The sequence below is a fragment of the Terrapene carolina genome, unplaced genomic scaffold (assembly GCF_002925995.2).
Source record: "Terrapene carolina triunguis isolate 2854851 unplaced genomic scaffold, T_m_triunguis-2.0 Scaffold33356, whole genome shotgun sequence".
Classification (NCBI taxonomy): Eukaryota; Metazoa; Chordata; order Testudines; family Emydidae; genus Terrapene; species Terrapene triunguis.
The window spans coordinates 1254986-1275949 of NW_020697707.1; the positions used below are offsets into that span (position 1 = coordinate 1254986).

Consider the following 20964-nt stretch of genomic DNA (forward strand, 5'->3'; position numbering starts at 1 on the left):
CCTCTAAACGGTCTAGCATTGGCCATTGTTGGAAGACCGTATACTGGGCTAGATGACAATACTGGGTCAGACCAATGGTCTGTCCTTATGTTCTCCTTTCCTACACAGCCCTGATTCATCCTCAGAGTGGGTCCATCCTGTGCTGCGGGGAGAGTCCTGTGTAAAAAAATAGTCTTTAATTACATTGTCCTATTCTATCACATATGCATAAGGGGGCCGAATTAAGGTTGCACGGACGACCTTAATTCTGGCATTTTCTAACTTTGGAGTGCTTGATTTTGCTAGAGCTTTTCAAAGAAAAGGTTACCAGAATTTTTTTTAACACTGTAAACCTATTTTTCTCTAGCCTAGTTCTCTGACATGGCTGAATTGTTTTGGCTACAATTAAAAAACAAACAAACAAACACCCTTCAGCCTGAGGCAGACATCCAGCATGGGAAATTTCAGCCCAGTGGTTAACATTTGGTGATGTTATAAGCAAATAAAAACAGGGTCTTTTAAAGGGAAGTATCAGGGTAAATAGGTGCTACCAGCCATGCCTACAATATTCTCCAGAATGTAACATTTAAATGCAATACAGACTTGTGTTTTTTGCAAGGTTGTGGCTTTGAGGGGGCAAGCCCAGCACAGCTATTTTTTTTTCTTTTTTTCAAATTCTGGTTTGTAGGCTTATGCTAGGATAGTCAAAGGGGCCTGAGGGAGTTTGGTGGCCAACTCCTATTGAATTTCAAAGGGATTTGGCCACCCAACTTGCCTTTTGAAGTGCTCAGTCTTAGTTCTTAGGTTAGTAGATGTCAAGTAAACTTGTCCAGCACCACATATAACTCATGAAGTAAAGCTGGTGTAAATGAGCATGTTCATTCTAAAGAAGGGAATGCTGAGAGAGAAAGATGGTTCTACTCGTATGTAAAGGGATACTAGGAGGACAAGGATTCAATTACCCTCATTAGTTGATACAGACAGAGGAAGAGGTTTAAGCGGTGCTTCAGTTTTGTCCAGAAGACTAGCTCTTATAGCATTGTCAGTTATCAAACGTTAAAATAGTGAGGGTACCCACAATCATCACTGCTGCAATGTGCTATTAAAATTAAGGGGCTTGCTCACCCTGGACTCTGCCAAGAAAGCAGTATGTTAGTTTTTCCATAACCAGATCTTGCCTTCATTACACTTGACAGGCAAGGAAAGCTTTCTAGCTAAGTACTTCAGCCACAGGAGTCATGTCCATTATAAATGGTTTACAGGGATCAGTAGAGGATCTTTTCTTTGGTGGGTTTTTTTTTAATAAATGGGCTCTTTGCATCCCCGAACATTGCTGAGTATCTACTATTTAATACCAGTTGAGACAGAGAGCAAGAAGCCCTACTGCAGTGGTCCCCAAACTGTGGGGCCTGCCCCCTAGGCAGGTGTGGAGGAATGTCCACGTGGGGGGAGGGCAGGGAAGGAGCGCCACCCAGCCCTGCTCTCCCCCCAGCTCCACTCTGGCCCTCACTCCCGGCTGCAGCTTGGCTGCAAGTCCCCACTCTTGGCCCCTGGCTGCGGCTCTGCCCAAGTCCCAGCCTGGGGGAGCACGGACACATTCCTTACTGGTAAGGGAGGACATGAGAGGAAAAGTTTGGATATCACTGCCCTACTGAATCCATTCCATTTCCTTGTGAAGCTGTATGCTTTTTCCCCTTTATTTCATATTGTATATGATATGACAAGTAGCTCGTATGAGTTTTACAGTCCTGCCTTATTCTCATTCAGTATGATGTTTACACCATCACACTGAGAGGGATCTTTCAGAGTAGCAGCTGTGTTAATCTGTATCCGCAAAAAGAACAGGAGTACTTGTGGCACCTTAGAGACTAACACATTTATTTGAGCATAAAGCTTATGCTCAAATAAATTTGTTAGTCTCTAAGGTGCCAGAAGTACTCCTATTCCTTTTTAGCTGTGACCCCAAACTTTGTTACTTCACCCAGATACAGAATTGCTGCATCTGGCTACTTGGAATCCTACCTAGGTTTTTAACTTTAGATAACGTAATTTGCCTCATGTAAGTCTAGAAGGTGCTGTTGGAGTCCTGGTAGCTTCTTTTTGGTTTTGGTTTTTTGGGAGTCATGTCCATTGAAACAGGCATGTCTTTTAATTTGGTTTTGTCGGGATGGATTACCTTGAGTATGCTATCTACCTTCTCTTTTGAAACTGTTACTTTCCCTAATAAAATCGGTTAACTATCCCTAGTATTATAGTGTACTTGGGGCTAATTGTGGTTTACCACTCTTGTGTGATTGAAAAATCTGTCTTTACTCATTTACTGAAGAAGCATTTACTTAAATGGATTTTGTATGTATCCCTCAGATTAGACATCTCACTGCTTCATGGGATTTGAAAGTGACTTTTCTGGTTACTCGTATTTTGGCCAGACAAGTAGGTGAAATTCAGACTCCCTTTGTCCTGCTTTGCAGTATTTCACAAAAATAAGACACTCCTGTTTAATCTAAGAGCTTGTTACCCAAATTGGTCTACAAATTTCATCTCGCATAGACTGTTGCCCTTCCAATCTTACACTTTGAGATCTCATAATTTGTTTGATGAGGCTTGGCTACATACGTTGAATGTGAAATAGGTCACATTTATCTGGGCAGGACTAAGCTTTTTCATAGATCATTCTGGTGGTTCATTGCATTTGGAGAGAACTCAAAGGGGGAATCTGTTCCTTCAGAGACAGGCCAAGTGGCTATTTCTGTGTATCCAGAGTAGTTCTTCTTTATTCTCAGAGAGAACTTCAGGTCATTCTACAACATGTGTGGCAGCCTCAGCAGCTTGTCTCTGTTTAAAAAAAAAAAAAATTCAAAACCCAAATTTGGTAGGTAGTCAGGTGGCATTTGAGCCATACTTTTATCCTGCATTTTCTTCCTCTGTTGAAATTAGATCAGATGCTCACTTCAGTCTCATCAATTAAATACTGTTTAGCTCTCCTGTTATGAGTGTTGCTTGTGTAGGTTAATTCCTAGTAGAAAGAATTCCATAAAAGAGGAAGGAATTTTACTTATGACTCACTTGATTTGGAGGAGAGTAACCTACAGTCACAAATGTGAAAGCGGCATTTTAAAAATACTTTAAGCCTCAGCATAGTTTTTCATCTAAAATATCTATGCTAAAATATTTGTGTAGTAATTTCTTGTGTAAAATGTTTTCATGCATCAATAAGCAAAAACTTAATGTGAAAATAACCGTGTTCTTTATACTGAAGGAGAGAACAATTTTTTTTATCCATAGATTCTAGTATGTATGTTCTGATTTCTCATTAAAAAAATCTGTTTTACGTTAGTATTATTAATAGATATCAAGAAACCTTAACCTCTTATGAACTGAGAGGATTGCTAGTGTGGTAAAATATTACCAAAAAAAAAAGGTTTAGGACTGCTGTTTAATCAATTAAAAGTACTATCTTAGCTTTTAGCACACTGCTGCCCTCTAGTGGAGCTATATTGTATTAAAAAAAGACAGTCCTATTTCCATTGGATTGTCAAAAGGGCAGGGGTGGGAAATAAAGCAGAAAGGAGAGATGAGAGATAAGAATAGATTAGAGCAAATTCTGATTCTGAAAACAGTAACAAGAAGTTGAGACTGGGGTCTCAGAAGTTAAAGGAATCCAATTCAAAGATCCCAGCCGTAAGACTAAGAGGGTAATTGAGTTGAATTGTTTTCCTTTGCCTTTAAGCAGTGAGAATTGACTAGGAGGGTAGAGGTATGTGCTCATGAAGTGTCAGTATCGTTCCAAACTGGAATGTAACTCTCTTTGGACCTGCTCTCATTGCACGTTCATATTTTAGTAATAATTTAGTAGGACATAGTGATTTTAAAAAAAACTTTATTCATTTTGCTCACCCCACCCAGTTGAAAGTGAAAAACATCTACAAATGCTCTCCTGTTAATATAAATTTATAATATGCATTGAAAATACAGTTTTAAAATAGCTGTTTCAGCACTTTTCAGTTGTCTCACTGAAAGAGGCATACTGTAACGCTATCAGGGGAATACAATGGAGGAGTCTGGAGGACAATTTTCAGTTCAGGTGAAGGTTCCTAAATGTATATTTAAAAAACACTGACATTAATGTTAGAGGGCCTGCTTTGCATTTACATCAAGTGGCCTTTGACACTGAGGCACCTGCCAAAAGCAGCGTAATCAGAATTGCTTTCAGTGTCTAGATTCTTGCCATACATGGTCTAGTGGTTCTCAACCTTTCCAGAGTACTGTACTCCTTTCAGGAGTCTGATTTGTCTTGTTTACCCGCAAGTTTCACCTCACTTAAAAACTACTTGCTTACAAAATCAGAAATAAAAATACAGAAGTTTCACAGCACACTATCACTGAAAAATAGCCGACTTTCTCATTTTTACCATATAATTATAAATCAACTCGAATATAAATATTGTACTTACATTTCAGTGCATAGTATATAGAGCAGTATAAACAAGTCACTCTATGAAATTTTAGTTTGTACTGACTTCACTAGTGCTTATTATGTAGCCTCTTGCAAAACTAGGCAAATATCTAAATGAGTTGACGAACCCCCGGGAAGACCTCTGCGTGTACCCTGGTTGAGAACCACTGGTCTACAGAATTGTCCCTTTTATTAGCCTCTTTTATATTGGGGCCCTTCCCCATGCTCATTTTCTCTGTAAATGTCAAACTTGTATTCTGAGAATTTGATTGCAATGTTTAAAGTAAATGAAGAAAAGGATTGGACACAGGAGATAAGCTGACAGACCTGCTGTGCTCACTCTCCTGTCACATTATCATTAAGATTTTTTAGATAGAGTGGTCTGGATGTAGTGTTGATTTCTGTATGCAGTGTAAAAATCTGTTACTAGATTGTGGGGATTAAAAATTGAAAAAATCCAAGAAATTAAGCTGCTAGCACAACCAGGTTTTTGATCTCCAAAGGTTGACAAACTTTTCTTAAGACTTTCACAAGAAAGGGAATGTGATTGCTGTGAGGGGGATAATAGTTTGCGGGAGGATCTGAGCAATATCGGTGGGTTGGGGGGGTGAGATTTTGGGCTGCTGTGTGGTAGGCTTTGACCAAGAATGGGAATAATCATAGAAGAGCCAAATCCAGGTCAAAGAGTTTAAAAAATGGGAGCATAAAATGAGTCTCTAAGTCAATATTTTGGAGCCTAAATAACCTGATTATCAAAAGTGCTGAGCACCTAGCAGGTTCTGCTGGTTTTAATGGGAGCTCTGGGTATTCAGCACCTATTTAGGTGATTAAATACTGGCTTAGGCTTCCAACTTTAGGTTCTCATTTGAAAAATATTGGCTCAGGGTTCTTGTATTGAACTAAGAGATATAAAAATAGGGGGCTGGAGCACATGAGTTATGAGGAGAGGCTGAGGGAACTGGGATTGTTTAGTCTGCAGAAGAGAAGAATGAGGGGGGATTTGATAGCTGCTTTCAACTACCTGAAAGGGGGTTCCAAAGAGGATGGATCTAGACTGTTCTCAGTGGTAGCAGATGACAGAACAAGGAGCAATGGTCTCAAGTTGCAGTGGGGGAGGTTTAGGTTGGATATTAGGAAAAACTTTTTCACTAGGAGGGTGGTGAAGCACTGGAATGGGTTACCTAGGGAGGTGGTGGAATCTCCTTCTTTAGAGGTTTTTAAGGTCAGGCTTGACAAAGCCCTGGCTGGGATGATTTAGTTGGGATTAGGTCCTGTTTTGAGCGGGGGGTTGGACTAGATGACCTCCTGAGGTCCCTTCCAACCCTGATATTCTATGATAATGTTATACCATCGGTTGCAATGTGTTAGAACAGGGATTGACAACCTTTGGCACGCGGCCCACCAGGGTAAGCACCCTGGCGGGCCGGGCTGGTTTGTTTACCTGCCGTGTCCGCAGGTTCGGCCGATCATGGCGCCCACTGGCTGCGGTTCGCTGCTCTAGGCGAATGGGGGCGGCGGGAAGTGGTGGCCAGCACATCCCTCAGTCCGCGCTGCTTCCCACAGCCCCCATTGGCCTGGAGCGGCGAACCGCAGCCAGTGGGAGCCGTGATCAGCTGAACCTGCGGACACGGCAGGTAAACAAACCGGCTCGGCCCGCCAGGGTGCTTACCCTGCCGGGCCGCGGGCCAAAGGTTGCCGATCCCTGTGTTAGAAAAATGAGGTGATACTGACCTGGAGTGAAGTGAAGAAATGCTGGCATGCAGAGTTGTGGAGAGACCTGTGTTTTGGGTGATGTAATATTGACATAAGAACGGCCATATTGGGTCAGACCAAAGCTCCATCTAGCCCAGTATCCTGTCTCCCAACAGTGACCAGTGCCAGGTGCTTCAGAGGGAATGAACAGAACAGGTGATCCATCCCCTGTTGTCCATGTTGTGTTCTGGACCTAGAATTGCAAGTAGTAGTGATGTGATAAAAGTCTTTAGAATTATTATTATTATTATTTATTATTTTTTGCAGCTTTAGTGTATACATTTTGTAGTTTTTGAAATTTATGAACGGATCATAAAAAGCTTTCGGACATGCTATTTGAAAATGTTGTGGTATATAAACATTTTTGAGTGCATACATGTGCATTTATTTAATATTTTAACAAAGCTTTAAAAAAAACAGAAGCTGTGTTTTCATTTATATTCTCAATTAAGGGTTGTGCCATTATTTTCCCAGAAAGAATACCCAGTGGGTTTTCTCTCTCTTTTTTTTTTTTATTTGAACTTCTGAGTCATTCTGAAATGTTTGTGAAGAAAACAGTTTTTGACACTAGAAAGTTTATTTTCACACTTAAATCTGTGAATGAGGACTCTAAAGAGTTAAAAAGGCTGTGATAACTTAAAGGTTCTTATTATGACATAAGAAAGTGACCGAACTGTCTAAAAGCCTACAAGGGAAGGGTAATGGGTGGAATCATTTGGTGATTGGAGAGAGGTGCATGTCTGATGGGTGGAATAAACTGTCATTGAATGTTGAAGAAAGAGGAGCGAATGAAATTATGAACTGTTGGAGGGACTGGGCTTAAAATTTAGAGGCATGGGCAGAGCAATTGATGATGTGGTTCTCTCTAAAGTTGGCTATCTTCTATATTTTTCACTCTTCACTGTATTGAACTCGGAAGGTGGTGGCTTATCTTTCTAACTGTACTAAGGGCTGGTCTACACTAGGGAGGGGGGATCGATCTCAGATATGCAACTTCAGCTACGAGAATAGCGTAGCTGAAGTCGACGTATCTTAGATCGACTTACCTCCTGTCCTCATGGCGTGTGATCGATGGCCGCGGCTCTCCCGTCGACTCCACTTCCACCTCTCGTGCTGGTAGAGTTCTGGAGTCGACGGGGAGCGTGTTCAGGGATCGATTTATCGCGTCTAGACGAGACGCAATAAATCGATCCCCGATAGATTGATTGCTACCCGCCGATTCGTGCTACCCACCTTATTGTTAAAGGTACTGATAGTAATGCCAGAGGTTGGTTAGTGTTCAGTGATCATCAAACATCAGGATGTGAATTTATCTGACTGCATGTACCTGAAGTTGAAGGAAGTGGTAGGAAGCAAGCAATTGAGTGAACTGAAGTGATGAAAACAGATGATTCTTCACAATCATTGTGTAAACATTATCAAAAGTTAAATAGCAATATTGAAAGGATTCTTGCTTGTCTCAAAAAGTGCAGGAAATAAGTTTCTTCAGCTCCTTCAAGATCAAATGTACTACTGAATGGGATTTCCTCTATTGAAGGGGAAAATCAAAATATTCATGAGTTTGATACTGTAAGTGAGACATTGATACCATCATCTTCATTGAAATATAGATATGATGAAACGCTTAAACACTGTTCCAGGCCATGAGCAATTTAAAGAAATGATTGAAGCACTTTCCCATGGATATACTCTTCCAGGCAGATTTAAATTCACAAGTCCACTAGTAGAATGTGGCAAGTGAAGAAATGAAGGAAAGATTAAAGGAAGAACTAAAAGAATCAATATTCATGCTATTGCACAATGTCAAACAAATGACCAGATAATGGCTACAAGTATCCATACAGGGGGAAATCCATTCCTATTCAGTCCTATTGATTGAGTCTAAAAAGAAAACCACAGAATGCTGTTTAAGTTGTTGAAGACATCACTTGAGAGAAAAGTCTGACAACGAGATCTTTGCCATTTGCTTAGACAATGAAAATAAAATAAGAGCTTTTGAAGTGCCATTGCACTAAAATTCCGATGTATGGATGTTGAGTATGCTATTGAAACCTGATTGAGCATGGAGTAACACCTAACAGAGCTCTAAAACAGACTGGAAATTCAAACATTCTTCAGCGGGCACCATCATTGTTATGGATAATATGAATGGTTGTCCCAGCTTTCCCAGTGACTCCTGGTAGAACTCCCAGGAAGCTGGCGTCTGCACTTGCAGCTGACTATGAAAAGCATGTACAAATTTGCACTGAGCATGAAAAGGACTTTGATCAACATATGGCACACATTTACACTAGTTCCTTTCTATAGAATCCTGTAATTTACAAAAGCAATTGAAGGAAATTTAGAGATTTGACAGATTATAAGCAGATGACACTCCTTTTGCAGTCTGTGACTTTATCTAATTAACAACAAAGAATTGAAACCACATGGACAACATCACAAAATGCTTGGGAGAAGCTATGAAACCTTTCCATGACATAGCCAGCATGACTAATCCTAAATACCAAGTTAGAGCTCAGAATAAGGAAGAAACTGAAAAGTGGCTGATGGAACATAATCCTGGTTTTTTTCCTTCTTTCCTAGTGTTTTGAAATAGGAGATCTAGATGGCTACTGCAGATATGTTTTGTGAGGATGATTTTGTCAAACTGTTGCATCAGAAAAATGGAAAATTGTGGAAGTAAAATCACAAAAGACAGAGTGATTTAATTCAGGATTTTGTCAATTTTTAAAAGACCTACATTCTGGACTAGCTACATCATCACTTGACTAATTTTTAGCATCTTCAGATTGTTTTAGTCAAAGCTTCATTACAGGCAGTGTTCTGAAAAAAACAACAAAAAATTACTAAAATTGTGTCTGTATTTAAAAGCACATACAAAAGATTGTACAGTATAACCTCAGTTACAAACACCTCAGGAATGGAGGTTGTTCGTAACTCTGAAATGTTCATAACTGAACAAAACGTTATGGTGGTTCTCGCAAGTTAACAACTGAACATTGACTTAATACAGCTTTGAAACTTTACTATGCAGAAGAAAAATGCTGCTTTCCCTTTATTTTTTAGTAGTCTACGTTTAACACAGTACTGTACTATACAGTAACTCCTCACTTAACGTTGTAGTTATGTTCCTGAAAAATGCAACTTTAAGCGAAATGATGTTAAGCGAATCCAATTTCCCCATAAGAATTAACGTAAATGAGGGGGTTAGGTTCACCAGACAATTTAATACTGGTACACGATGATGACTGTGAAGCTTAGTTGAGGTGGAGGAGTCAGAGGGTGGGTATTTCCCAGGGAATGCCTTACTGCTAAATGATGAACTAGCAATTGGCTGAGCCCTCAAGGGTTAACTCTGACACTCTACAAGGCAGCAGGAATGGAGGGAGGGGAGACAGCATCGCAGACAGAGACACACACCCTGTGTGAGAGAGAGAGATGTGCATTTCCCCTTAAGTACGCTGACCCTACTCTTAAGTACACTGCCTTGTTGATTAGATCAGCTTGCTGAGACCGCAGCTGCTTCCAGCAAGCTCCCTCCATCCTGAGCCCTGTCTTGTGTCCCCACTGCTCTATGGAAGATGGGTAAGCGGGATGCAGGAGCAAGGGGGAGGGGGACACCCTGATAGCCCCCCTCTTCCTGCCCTCCCCACCGCACAGCAAGCAGGAGTCTCGGGGAGCAGCTCCAAGCCAGAGGGGCAGGAGCAGCACATGGCAGTGGGGGGAGGGACAGCCGAACTGCTGGCAATTGCTAGCCTGCTGGGCAGCTGCTGCACAGGGAACTTAGGGGAGCGGGGAGCTGATGGGGGGCTGCCGGTCCACGCTGGTTCCAAGCCCCCACCAGCTAGCTGCAACAGGCTGCTCTTCCTGCAAGCAGTGGACAAAGCAGGCAGCTGCCAAATGACGTTAGAAGGGAGCTTTGCACAACTTTGAACGAGCATGTTCCCTAATTGATCAGCAACGTAACAACGTTAACCAGGACGACTTTAAGTGAGGAGTTACTGTATTTGCCTTTTTTATCTCTCTGCTACTGCCTGGTTGTGTACTAGCGGTTCCAAATGAGGTGTGTGGTTGACTGGTCAGTTTGTAACTCTGAGGTTCTACTGCAGGGGTCGGCAACCTCTGGCACGCGGCTCGCCAGGGTAAGCACCCTGGCGGGCCGGGCCAGTTTGTTTACCTGCCATGTCAGCAGGTTCGGCCAATCGCGGCTCCCACTGGCCGCAGTTCGCCGTCCCAGGCCAATGGGGGCTGCGGGAAGCGGCGCGGGCTGAGGGATGTGCTGGCCGCAGCTTCCCGCCACCCCCATTGGCCTGGGACAGCAAACGGTGGCCAGTGGGAGCTGTGATCAGCCGAACCTGCCGACGCGGCAGGTAAACAAACTGGCCCGGCCCACTAGGGTGCTTACACTGGCGAACCGCGTGCCAGAGGTTGCCGACCCCTGTTCTACTATAATCTTAACTAGTTAGTAAACTAGTGATTTGATTGTGTTCTTGTGCTTCACTTGCAGAATTCAGGCTTTTCATTTTGGACAGTATGTGCCTTTTTATGTTTGAGGAGTAAATATGCTTAGTCTTATAATTTGTTTTATTTGCATAAAACCTTCCTGGTTTGGTTTTGTTTTCTTGTGTGCCTTCTTCAGGTGGAGGAAAAATAGCGACAAGCCTGCTTTCCTTCAAAACAAAGTGCAATTACCACTGTTTATGAGCAATTTTTTTTGTTTACAGGTGTCAGCTGCGATGCATGTTTAAAAGGAAATTTTCGAGGTCGCAGATACAAGTGTTTAATTTGCTACGATTACGATCTGTGCGCATCTTGTTATGAAAGTGGTGCAACGACAACAAGGCATACAACTGACCATCCAATGCAGTGCATACTAACAAGGGTAGATTTTGGTAAGTGATATCTCATTGAAATCGTGGTTCTTATTTAGAAGTATATCTAAGCACAGTATGTATTGTCATTTTCTGATTTATCAACATGGTGTTTTGAGTAGCATTGAAAAACGAGTCTACAGAATTTAGCTTTTTCTTTTAAAAACATTCTATCGAGGCTTGTTTTTGGTGGCAGCATGTGAAACTTAGTTCTTTAGAAAGTCTTTATTTCTGCTTTCTCTTCATTTGACTCTTAGGTTATCTGATCAGATATTTGAATACATCTGTTAAGGACATCTATCAGTATAAAACAAACTTAATTTTATGACAAGTTATACTAAATGGAAAAGTTAATACTCTGCTGTAAAGTGTCACTGGCTAGAAGTAATGTAGCGACAAAGGTGAGATGGGGAGGGCTGTCATATTTGGTTGTTGCTCTGAGGTTGTTAACACATCAGTGGCAATGCTAGGTTGCTGCCGAATACTGGAAAATTAGCATCAAGTCCTTTTGCTTGGAATACAGTTGAGTACAACCATTCTAATTAAGAACAAAATCATTAAATATAAAGATTGGCTTCTGTTCCTTTGTTTCATAATCGTGATTCCATAGCACCGTATTTGTAATGCTACAGGTATGGCTAAGGAGGTACTTTCATGTTCTTTGGATTAACTTCTTCAGGCTTGTTCTAAACCTTTAGAATAAATTTTGTATAATTTGATGAAATTCCACTTGGCTGTTATCCATTATCTAAACATGAAAAGTGCTTTTCAAGCTTTACATGAATTTTCAGCTGCTTTTCTTGAGCCTGGAAAACTCAAATGGATTGGAATTAAAACTCCCGAGTAGTGTGATGTTTGAAAAATTACAATTAGATAATAAAGTTATGCATGAGTCGAGTTGTATTGCACGTGTGCAGTACGCTACTTTCCTTATAGATGCAGTGCTCACAGAGAACAGATAGCTATGCTGTGTATACAAATATAAATTTGCTTCTTCAGGACTTGGCCAGAAGTAATGTGGTGAGGCTAGAAGTAATTCCACTCCCATCACAACATCAGTTCTCTATGTAGCTTGAAGATTCCATTACAGTGGTCCAAGAAAGTGACATCCCTTAGCATCCGAAGTTTGAAATTAAAGTGTTTAACAATGAACATGCTCTCAAATCCAGTGGCATCTTATAACTTCCATATTTTTCTTTTTTCCCTAATTGTGTTATTATTTAGTTTCCATTTTCTAATGGAAGGGAAAATTAAATACACAACAATACATTAATTCAGTGGTATGGTTGACCTTTTTATAAACATAATTTATATATAACTAAATATTTATATATTATATATATTACATATACTATATAATATATAACATATGTATATTACACTATATATTATGTGTATATGTGTGTGTGTGTGTGTGTGTGTGTATATAACAGAATTTCAGCAGCAGCCAGTACTCTGGTACGCTGCACATATAGATTAAAATATTAATGTGAGCCTGATGTAAATTTTGGTCTGACTGTATTTGTGTAACAAGGCTGGGTTACGGTTAGCGTGGGTCCCCCAAGTTTAAATTTCCTGATCGTTATATCTGAGGTTTTAGCAATTTATGCAAACTATTTTTTTGTATAAACTTTATTTTAAATAAATAAATAGATCTGGACTTTTTTTTAATGTAAGCCTTTAAAGTACATTTTGCCCCCCTAAAATTGGAATGGCTTCTTTGGAAGTCCCTCTGATAAGCAACCACATTTCTAGGTTAGTGTACTCTGTTAGTTTCTTTAGCTCTGTACCAGGAATCCAGGTAGGAGGAGGGCTGGAATCTGTTGTAGGCAGAAACTCTACGGTGAAGCAGAGAAAGGCACAGATCAGAGTAGCTTTAGGGATATCTCCGTTTTCTTTTTTCTTAGTTTCTTGTTCACAATTAGCAAAAAGCAAGTTTTTGTGATTATTTACCATTGTCATATGATTTGATGTCAGAAGATGACTCTTTTAGAACCAATATGAATAAGAAAAGAACATGCTAAAGTTCAGCCCGTGGCAAGACTTTTGATTTGATTAAACCCACAGAACAGCCTGAATGGAAGAAGCACATCACTGGATTTTGAATCACAACAAAGCTTATTGTCAGACAACACAAGTACAGGTCATCTCGTTAATTTGTGCATTAGAGAGTGAAACAAAGTATTTAAAAGTCCTTTGCTTTCACTTAGGAGGGATTGAGGAAGAACTATGATGACATGCTTAAAATGTTTAAGCCTGACATTCCAAAAAGCAACGTTGTGTGAAAACATGATTTTTACCGAAGTGCAGATGCTTAGAGTGTGGAAACCTTTATAAGGCTTCCTATATAACCAAGGAGAGCATATGACTTTGGTATCAGGAAAGACCCTAGGAGATCGTCTAGTTTTGGGGATTTTAAACAAGGAACTTTGAGAAGAATTACAGTTCACGGAACTGGAACATGATGAACATAACTCTGGAACAGGTGATGCAGCTGGCACAACAATCTGAACTAACTAATCACCCAGCAAGAACGTAGTGGAAGCATGGTGAAAGTAGGAAAGAAAACACTCCCATGGGGAGAAAGTTCAACAACATTTAAAAAAAAAAAAAAAAAAAAGCGCCTTAGGGGCACTGAGTTCTGCCACATTTCTGTCTGCAAATGCAGCGACGTCGAAAACACGAGAAGTGAATGTCTTTGTAGCCCGTGGAAGAATGTGCAGGAAATGGAAGAATAAAGGATGCTGGGGAAAATGTCTGTTGAAGTAAAGGTTACAGGGTGGTAGCCCAGCAATAGACTGATGCCTATTTCCTGGGATCTGTGTGCAGGGATATTTGAACACAGTTGTTTTTAAAAAATAAAAAAATCGTCACTTATTGTGACCGGGGTCCTAATGGGGCCCAGCTATTGTCACTCAATTAGGGTGAACTGCAAAAAATGGGGCAGACAATCCCCAAAAAGGTGGTGGATATTCCAATACTTCGATTTACCAAGCCAACACAAAACAGCTTCTTTATTGCCTTACTGGTTTCTCAGAAGTCCAGACAACACAGTTCCCTGAAAGTGATCCAGCTTCCGGCCTCCATCCAGGTACCTAAGTCAAATATGATGATTTCTGAAAATCTTACTTCATCATCATATAAAAGAAAAGGTTCTACCAATCCCAAAGGATAGGACACATTACCTACTAGCATAACTGGGACCTCAGTCTTGTGACTCAAACTTCCCCTGATGAAGCCTAAGCAGATCTGAGATGACAGAATCAGGGCCCAAGGATCTTTTATTCAATTCATGTCTTTTGACAAGGTGGAGTTCAAAAGGTTATTAGGATGACTTTGAAGGAGGTCCATCACCGGTACTTAGCTATAGAATTAACATAAGGGAATTTGCTTGTTCCTCCAGCATTCACAGATTATTTGCTATACATTTCAAAGAGAGATCAATAAATAATAATAAATAAATAAATAAATAAATAATGGAAATATCCCATCTCCTAGAACTGGAAGGGACCTTGAAAGGTCATTGAGTTCAGCCCCCTGCCTTCACTAGCAGGACCAAGTACTGATTTTGCCCAGATCCCCAAGTGGCTCCCTCAAGGATTGAACTCACAACCCTGGGTTTAGCAGGCCAATGCTCAAACCACTGAGCTATCCCTCCCCCCCGATACAGCGATATCCCGTGTTTACAATTCATTTAAATGCTAGGATGTTCTTTTGACCTCTGAATTATCAGAATACAGCATAGACAGAGACTGGTGATTACATTGTCGACCCTACTCATACATATGTAAATAAACAAAAACACAAACATTATCTCCCCATGTGTCATTTCAGGGTTATTTATTTTGCAGGGTGTTTAACCCTTTCTAGCCATGCGTCACACCCCCATCGTGAGACTGGTGTGGAAGGGAGAAATTAAAGCTCCTGGATTAAAGCTGCTTAAGGACCTTCCAAGACTGATATGAGCTGTGTTTACATTGAATTCTTTGTAAGGCCAAATTATTAAGGCATGCTTTGGCCCCAGCCAAAAACTTAGGGTATTCACCCATGAAAGCTCATGTTCCAATACGTCTATAAGGTGCCACAGGACACTTTGCTGCTTTTACATACTTTGTGAAACACTTGAGTGATTCCAGGGTTTGGTCTGTGTGTTAACTTAACATAGCCATTAATTTTTTTTCAAAGAGCACTTACTCTGGCATTCAGCCATGAAGGCTGTGAGGTGTTGTACCTCAGTTTCCCTTTTTTCCACAGCAGTCAAGCTTGTAGTGGTTTTTCTGCTGTGTACAGTTTCAAAGTTAGATACAGGCACTAACTGTGAAATATCAGTATCGCCAGGCCTTTTAACATAAAGTGTGTTGTCATGTAATGAAACAGTATAACCATGAAGGTTTTTACAACATAATGAATTCTTATGTCTGACTCCCAACATGTTCAAGGTTTTTTCCAAAAAAACATGCACATTGTTCATTTTTACAGTTCTTGGTATCAGCACCATAGTCACAAAAGTTAACATTAGCATTAATATTAACATCACATTTATTACAAGTGTACATTCACAATCATTTTTGTTATGCCATGCCTTTGGCTCAATACCATTGGGGGTTTTGGCATTTTAGGGTTAACCTGTGGCTTTCATTAGCATGATGAACTTTTTCCCTTTCTCCCTGTTCCGGAGGGTCAAAATCTGAGCTCTTTTGCTTAACAGAATTCATTGGCTGGCTGGGTATTTCCTTTTTCAAACAGCTACAGGCAAGTCTTCCCCGCCCCCAGTCAGGCAGGTAATTTGCATCAACGCAGACACTAACTTGTTTACTAGTTTTCAGATCCTCCAGCTTTACCAATTCCAAGGCTGGACTCTGTCTTAAAGAGATACCATCCATTTTCACTAGCATGTTAGACACAAGGTTATTTTGTCCTTCCCTTACCAACCTCTGCTTCCACATGGAATCCAATGTCAAGTCCACTAAGAGACTACAAGACATATCCAAAATATCTAGAGATGAGAGTTTGCCTGCTCTCTCCTGCATCCTTGTGGGTTCAGTCATAAGGCTGTTCTGATCTGTGAAACCAGTAACCCGATCTTTCCTCAGTATCTGAGTCACAGACTGCTTATTTAAAGAATCAACATGGAGACATTCATGTTCCAACAACATTGTCTCCCCACAAGCTGGTTAAGCTTATAGGGCTGTTTAAGCTCCCTAACAAGTTTTATTTCATCTGAAATCTTTTCAAAGCTATCCACACTGGGTCTTTCTGAAGCAAGGCCAGTGGATTCATACACATTTGAAAGACTTTGGCCATTAGGCACCAATACACTTCTCTTAGATGAGAGACTGTTTACTATCAACAATGGCCCATTAAGAGTCAGTGTAAACAATTCCTTTTCACAGACTTTAAAGACTTCAAGAAATTCCTTTTCTTTTGCAATATTATGCACTGCAGCAGATTTTTTTTTCTGAGCTTTATTCATGTCCAGAACTGGCTTTGGCACAACAGGCAAATCACCAAACTCCTTCTGAGTTTCACTTACATCCAGAATCACCTCTGGCCCATCAGGAGGATTTTTACACAACCCCCTTTCAGGTAAACTGCTAGACTTCATAGTCTATAGATTAGAAGCATTTTCTTCCTTGTTACAAGTTTCCACAGTCAGCGGGTAGCATAGTCAAATCACCTTCATGCTTTCCTTGTGGCCTGGCTATATCACCCTGATCAGACAAGGTTGTCATATCTTTACCCATCAACACACTAGCAACAGGCAAAATAGAACCACCAGAATCGCTTGGTCTCTGGGAGCTATTTATGACATCAACTGGATGCAACCTGGTTACGTCATTATTCCTAGTAGATACAAATTTAGGACCACTTCCTTCCTGAGCTTCAGTTGTATCCAGAGCCAATTCTGGGTCAATAAATGCATTTTCAACCATCATAGGCTGACAGGCTTCTTCTCTCTGCTCTACAGACAGAAAAGAGCTGGAGAAACATTCCCCGTTAACAGACCAGCAGCTTGGGATATCATTTCCCTTGTCCCAGCACACATGGCTGTTCATGGACTATTGCTTGGAAAGTGGTACGGCTTCCTTAACAGGCAAGTTGCCACTCCCAACAGATAAGCTGCTATTCTGCACAGATAGTCTCATTACACTGAGCTGCTTTAAACAAATAATTTCTGCCTTTTTTAGGCTTACTTTCACAAACTTTACTTGCCATCAGTTCATCCCACCAAGGCTATACCCCTTCCTTCCTCAGGGCTTTAACCTGATCACCAACTTTAATTTGCTCTAGAGAAACATCTTCCTGAGCCTTATCTAATGCCAGATTCACTTCTGAGATACCAGATAGACTCTCCAAAATTTCTTCCACATATGCACTGCTTCTTTGCACGGATAAACAACTATCTTCCTCACACAAACATTTGGAGAAACCCTCCATAGGCAAATGCTTGCCCCTAATAGACACAGGTTCAGGATTACTACTTTCCTGTGACTGGTTAACCTGACAGAACAAAGCTTTAATATCATCCCCAATCAAAAGATCCTTAGGCAATAACTTTCTTACATCAGCTATAACTTCATGTTTAACACCATTCCATTTAAGGTGGATTCTGGCTAAAGGCACACTTACCGTACACTCATAGAAGATTACAATATTCACACTCTTATTTGGTAAGTAATCCTCCTCTTTGACAAGATCTGCTTTAACAAGAGTGATGTTAGAAGCTGTAATTTGCTCTAAACAGCTTTTACCATTGATTTTTACATTCTCTGCACAAGTTATGGGGTTACCTTCACCTGAACTCACAGTAAAAGCATTTACGTAAAAGGTGGCAGTGTTGGGGTATATTTGGTTACACACAGACAACTGCTTACAGTCAAACAACATACCAACATTGTTACAAACTGGATAGATTCTATCCCCATCTTCGCAGTTGAGAGGAACTGGCTTTTTAGGATGATACAGTTCCTGTTGTTCCCTTATTCTTTTGAGTTGAAGCTTAAGTCTGTCCATTTTTGCCTTAGCTTCTAGTTCCTGCAATCGAATATATGCCATTCTTTGTTCATGTTCAAAACACAGGCGTTCTCTTTCCATATCAGTTATTTTTGGCTTTTCCTGCAATCAAAAATATGCCATTCTTTGTTCATGTTCAAACTGCTGCTGGTTTCTCACTGCAAGCATTTTCGCTGGGTCTGCTTCCTTATCACTGGCCATTAACAGATTTTTTTTCAGTTCCTGCTCTGGGACCTTTTGCTTAAAAAACAACCCCCTCTGTGAGCACAATTCTTCTGGGCTTTTTCTGTCAGGATCCACTCTCTGTAACTGATTTTTAACCCTTAAACTCTCCAATATCAAAATTATTTTTTTGACAAGCCTGTGGTTCTGATCCAAAAACCCAATTGACCTGTGGTAATGTGTATCCAAGCACGACTACGCCACTGTGACTGGGGTCCTAGTGGAGGCCAGCTGTGGTCACTCAATTAGGGTGAACTGCAAAGAATGGGGCAGACAATCCCAAAAAAGGTGGTGGATATTCCAATATTAAGATTTATCAAGCCAACACAAAACAGCTTCTTTATTACCTTACTGGTTACTCAGAAGTCCAAACAACACAGTTCCCTTGAAGTGATCCAGCCTCAGGCCTCCATCCAGGTACCTAAGTCAAATATGATGATTTCTGAAAATCTTATTTCATCATATAAAAGAAAAGATTCTACCAGTCCCAAAGGATAGGACACATTACCTAGCAGGTTAATGAATGTTTTAGATCTTACCCAAATACACACTACAGCCAATTCTTATTAACTAAACTAAAATTTATTAAAAAACAAAACGGAGTATGGTTAAAAGATCAATATACATACAGACATTAATCAATTCAATTCATTGAGTTGCATATTCATAGCAGAGATGGTGAGCTTTGTAGTTGCAAAGAGTTCTTTCAGAAATAGTTCATGGGTTATAGTCCAATGTCCAAATATCCTATGTCTTTTGACAAGGTGGAGTTCAAAAGGTAATTGGGATGACTTTGAAGGAGGTCCATCACCGGTACTTAGCTATAGAATTAACATAAGGGAATTTGCTTGTTCCTCCACCATTCACAGATTATTTGCTATACATTTCAAAGAGAGATAGATACAGTGATATCCCGTGTTTATAATTCATTTAAATGCTAGGATGTTCTTTTGACCTCTGAATTATCAGCATACAGCATAGACAGACTGTTGATTACATTGTCGACCCTACTCATACATATGTAAATAAATAAAAACACAAACATTATCTCCCCATGTGTCATTTGAGGGTTATTTATTTTGCAGGATGTATGCATCACACTTATGTCTTAGAATCAATTTTGAATTTAAAGGCAGGAATTCCAGCCCCTAGTTGGAAGGCCCAAGCTGATTCTCATAAGCCCATGGAGGCAGATAAGGAATCTGGGTCAGCACAAAGCTCTGTACTACCTACAGGGCAAGTAGTATTTGACAGCTTTTGTCTTGAATGGAGCCAACCCAGGTAACTTCGTAGACTCAGTCACAGCCATCGAGATAGGATTCAAAACACCGAGACAAAATTGGGATGGTGTTGGCCAGAAATGGCCAGCTTTAAAGTAGAACCACTGCAGATTCTGTAGGAAAAAGATAGTTCTGCATTATATGCTCATCATTAGAGCCGTGCAAATCCATTGGTACCCACTTTATATCCGTGGATAATTTCTGCGGTTACCAGTGCGGATACAAAAAATTTCTGTGAGGAACCACGGTGTGGATCCTCCATCTGCCCTGGGTGGAGGACCTGGGGGACAGGGACTGGGGGTTCCTCGGGCCCCTCACCCAGGGCAGATGGAGGGTCTGCCACGGCTCCCCACAGCTGCCAGCACGGTTCTCCCCAACCAGGCTCCAGAGGGGGCGGGGTACCTTGGAGCCTCAGTCCAGCCACTTGTGTAGAGCCCTCCAAATCCGCGGATATCCACAGATAATTTTTGCAGATCGCGGATCGGATACGGATACACATTTGTATATCCACGCAGGGCTCTACTCATCGTAGCCTGGAGGATGCCCAACCCAGTGCTTCTCAAAGTGAAGGAAGAAATGGGTGGGATGGAGAAAAGTAGCAGAATGGTGTATTGTGCTTGTTCGGAAAAACTGGCTACGTCCATATCTGATAAGCCTAAAGTTGCTTAATGAAGCAGTTATGAGAGAGTTTTATTCTTTCCTTCATGGAGGGTAGTCTCCAAATGAACTAGTTCAGCAATGTTCTTTCTTTAGATGAAGTTAATGGTTCGGGCAAGTCTCACGACACCCTGACAGTGTCAAGTTGACAACCCATTCAGCATCACAAGTGAACCTTAAATTCTTTAAAGGAAAAAGAATAAGGTTCTGCCATTCTTTGAGGGGCACCATTTTAGTTTAACTAGGTTAAACCAAGATTTTAAGGTAGTTGAGGCTGCTGGGCTAAATAAAGTGCATATCACAACAAACCAAACTCTAATTCTTGGGATATGAGATTAATAAAGAGGGGTAAAGGCAGATCCTGAAAAAGTCCGAGCCAGAGTTAAAGTGCTACTACGTATAAATCTTGATGTGATTCTTCAGTCTGATAACATTTTGGAGCAAATTCATGCCTAACCTGACCTCAAAAGACCAACTTAAAACACACACTGTGGATTTGGAAAAAAAGCATTTTTATGGATTAAAGAATCTACTGCCCACATTCCCTGGAGTGGCATTTCATTATGTTTCAAATCTATAGCCATTTTAGCAGATGCCAGCAGCAGTGGTCTGAGTAGGGTAATACCTGGATTACATGGTTATGACTTGTATATTGTTCAGATGACTTTCAAACAGACAAGTTACACCCCAACAGAGCTTATATAGTAGTAATACCTCATTTGGTGAGCATATA

The 20964-nt window shown here is 40.7% G+C and overlaps 1 protein-coding gene across 1 annotated transcript in view; it reads left to right on the forward strand.

The window, feature by feature from the left end:
- Nucleotides 1-20964, forward strand: part of LOC112114287 (E3 ubiquitin-protein ligase KCMF1) — a 71592-nt gene that overhangs the window by 18492 nt on the left and 32136 nt on the right. Inside the window, exon 2 of the mRNA XM_024210934.2 lies at nucleotides 10912-11079. Coding sequence (XP_024066702.1) covers nucleotides 10912-11079 — 168 coding nt within the window. The remainder of the gene's footprint in view (nucleotides 1-10911; nucleotides 11080-20964) is intronic.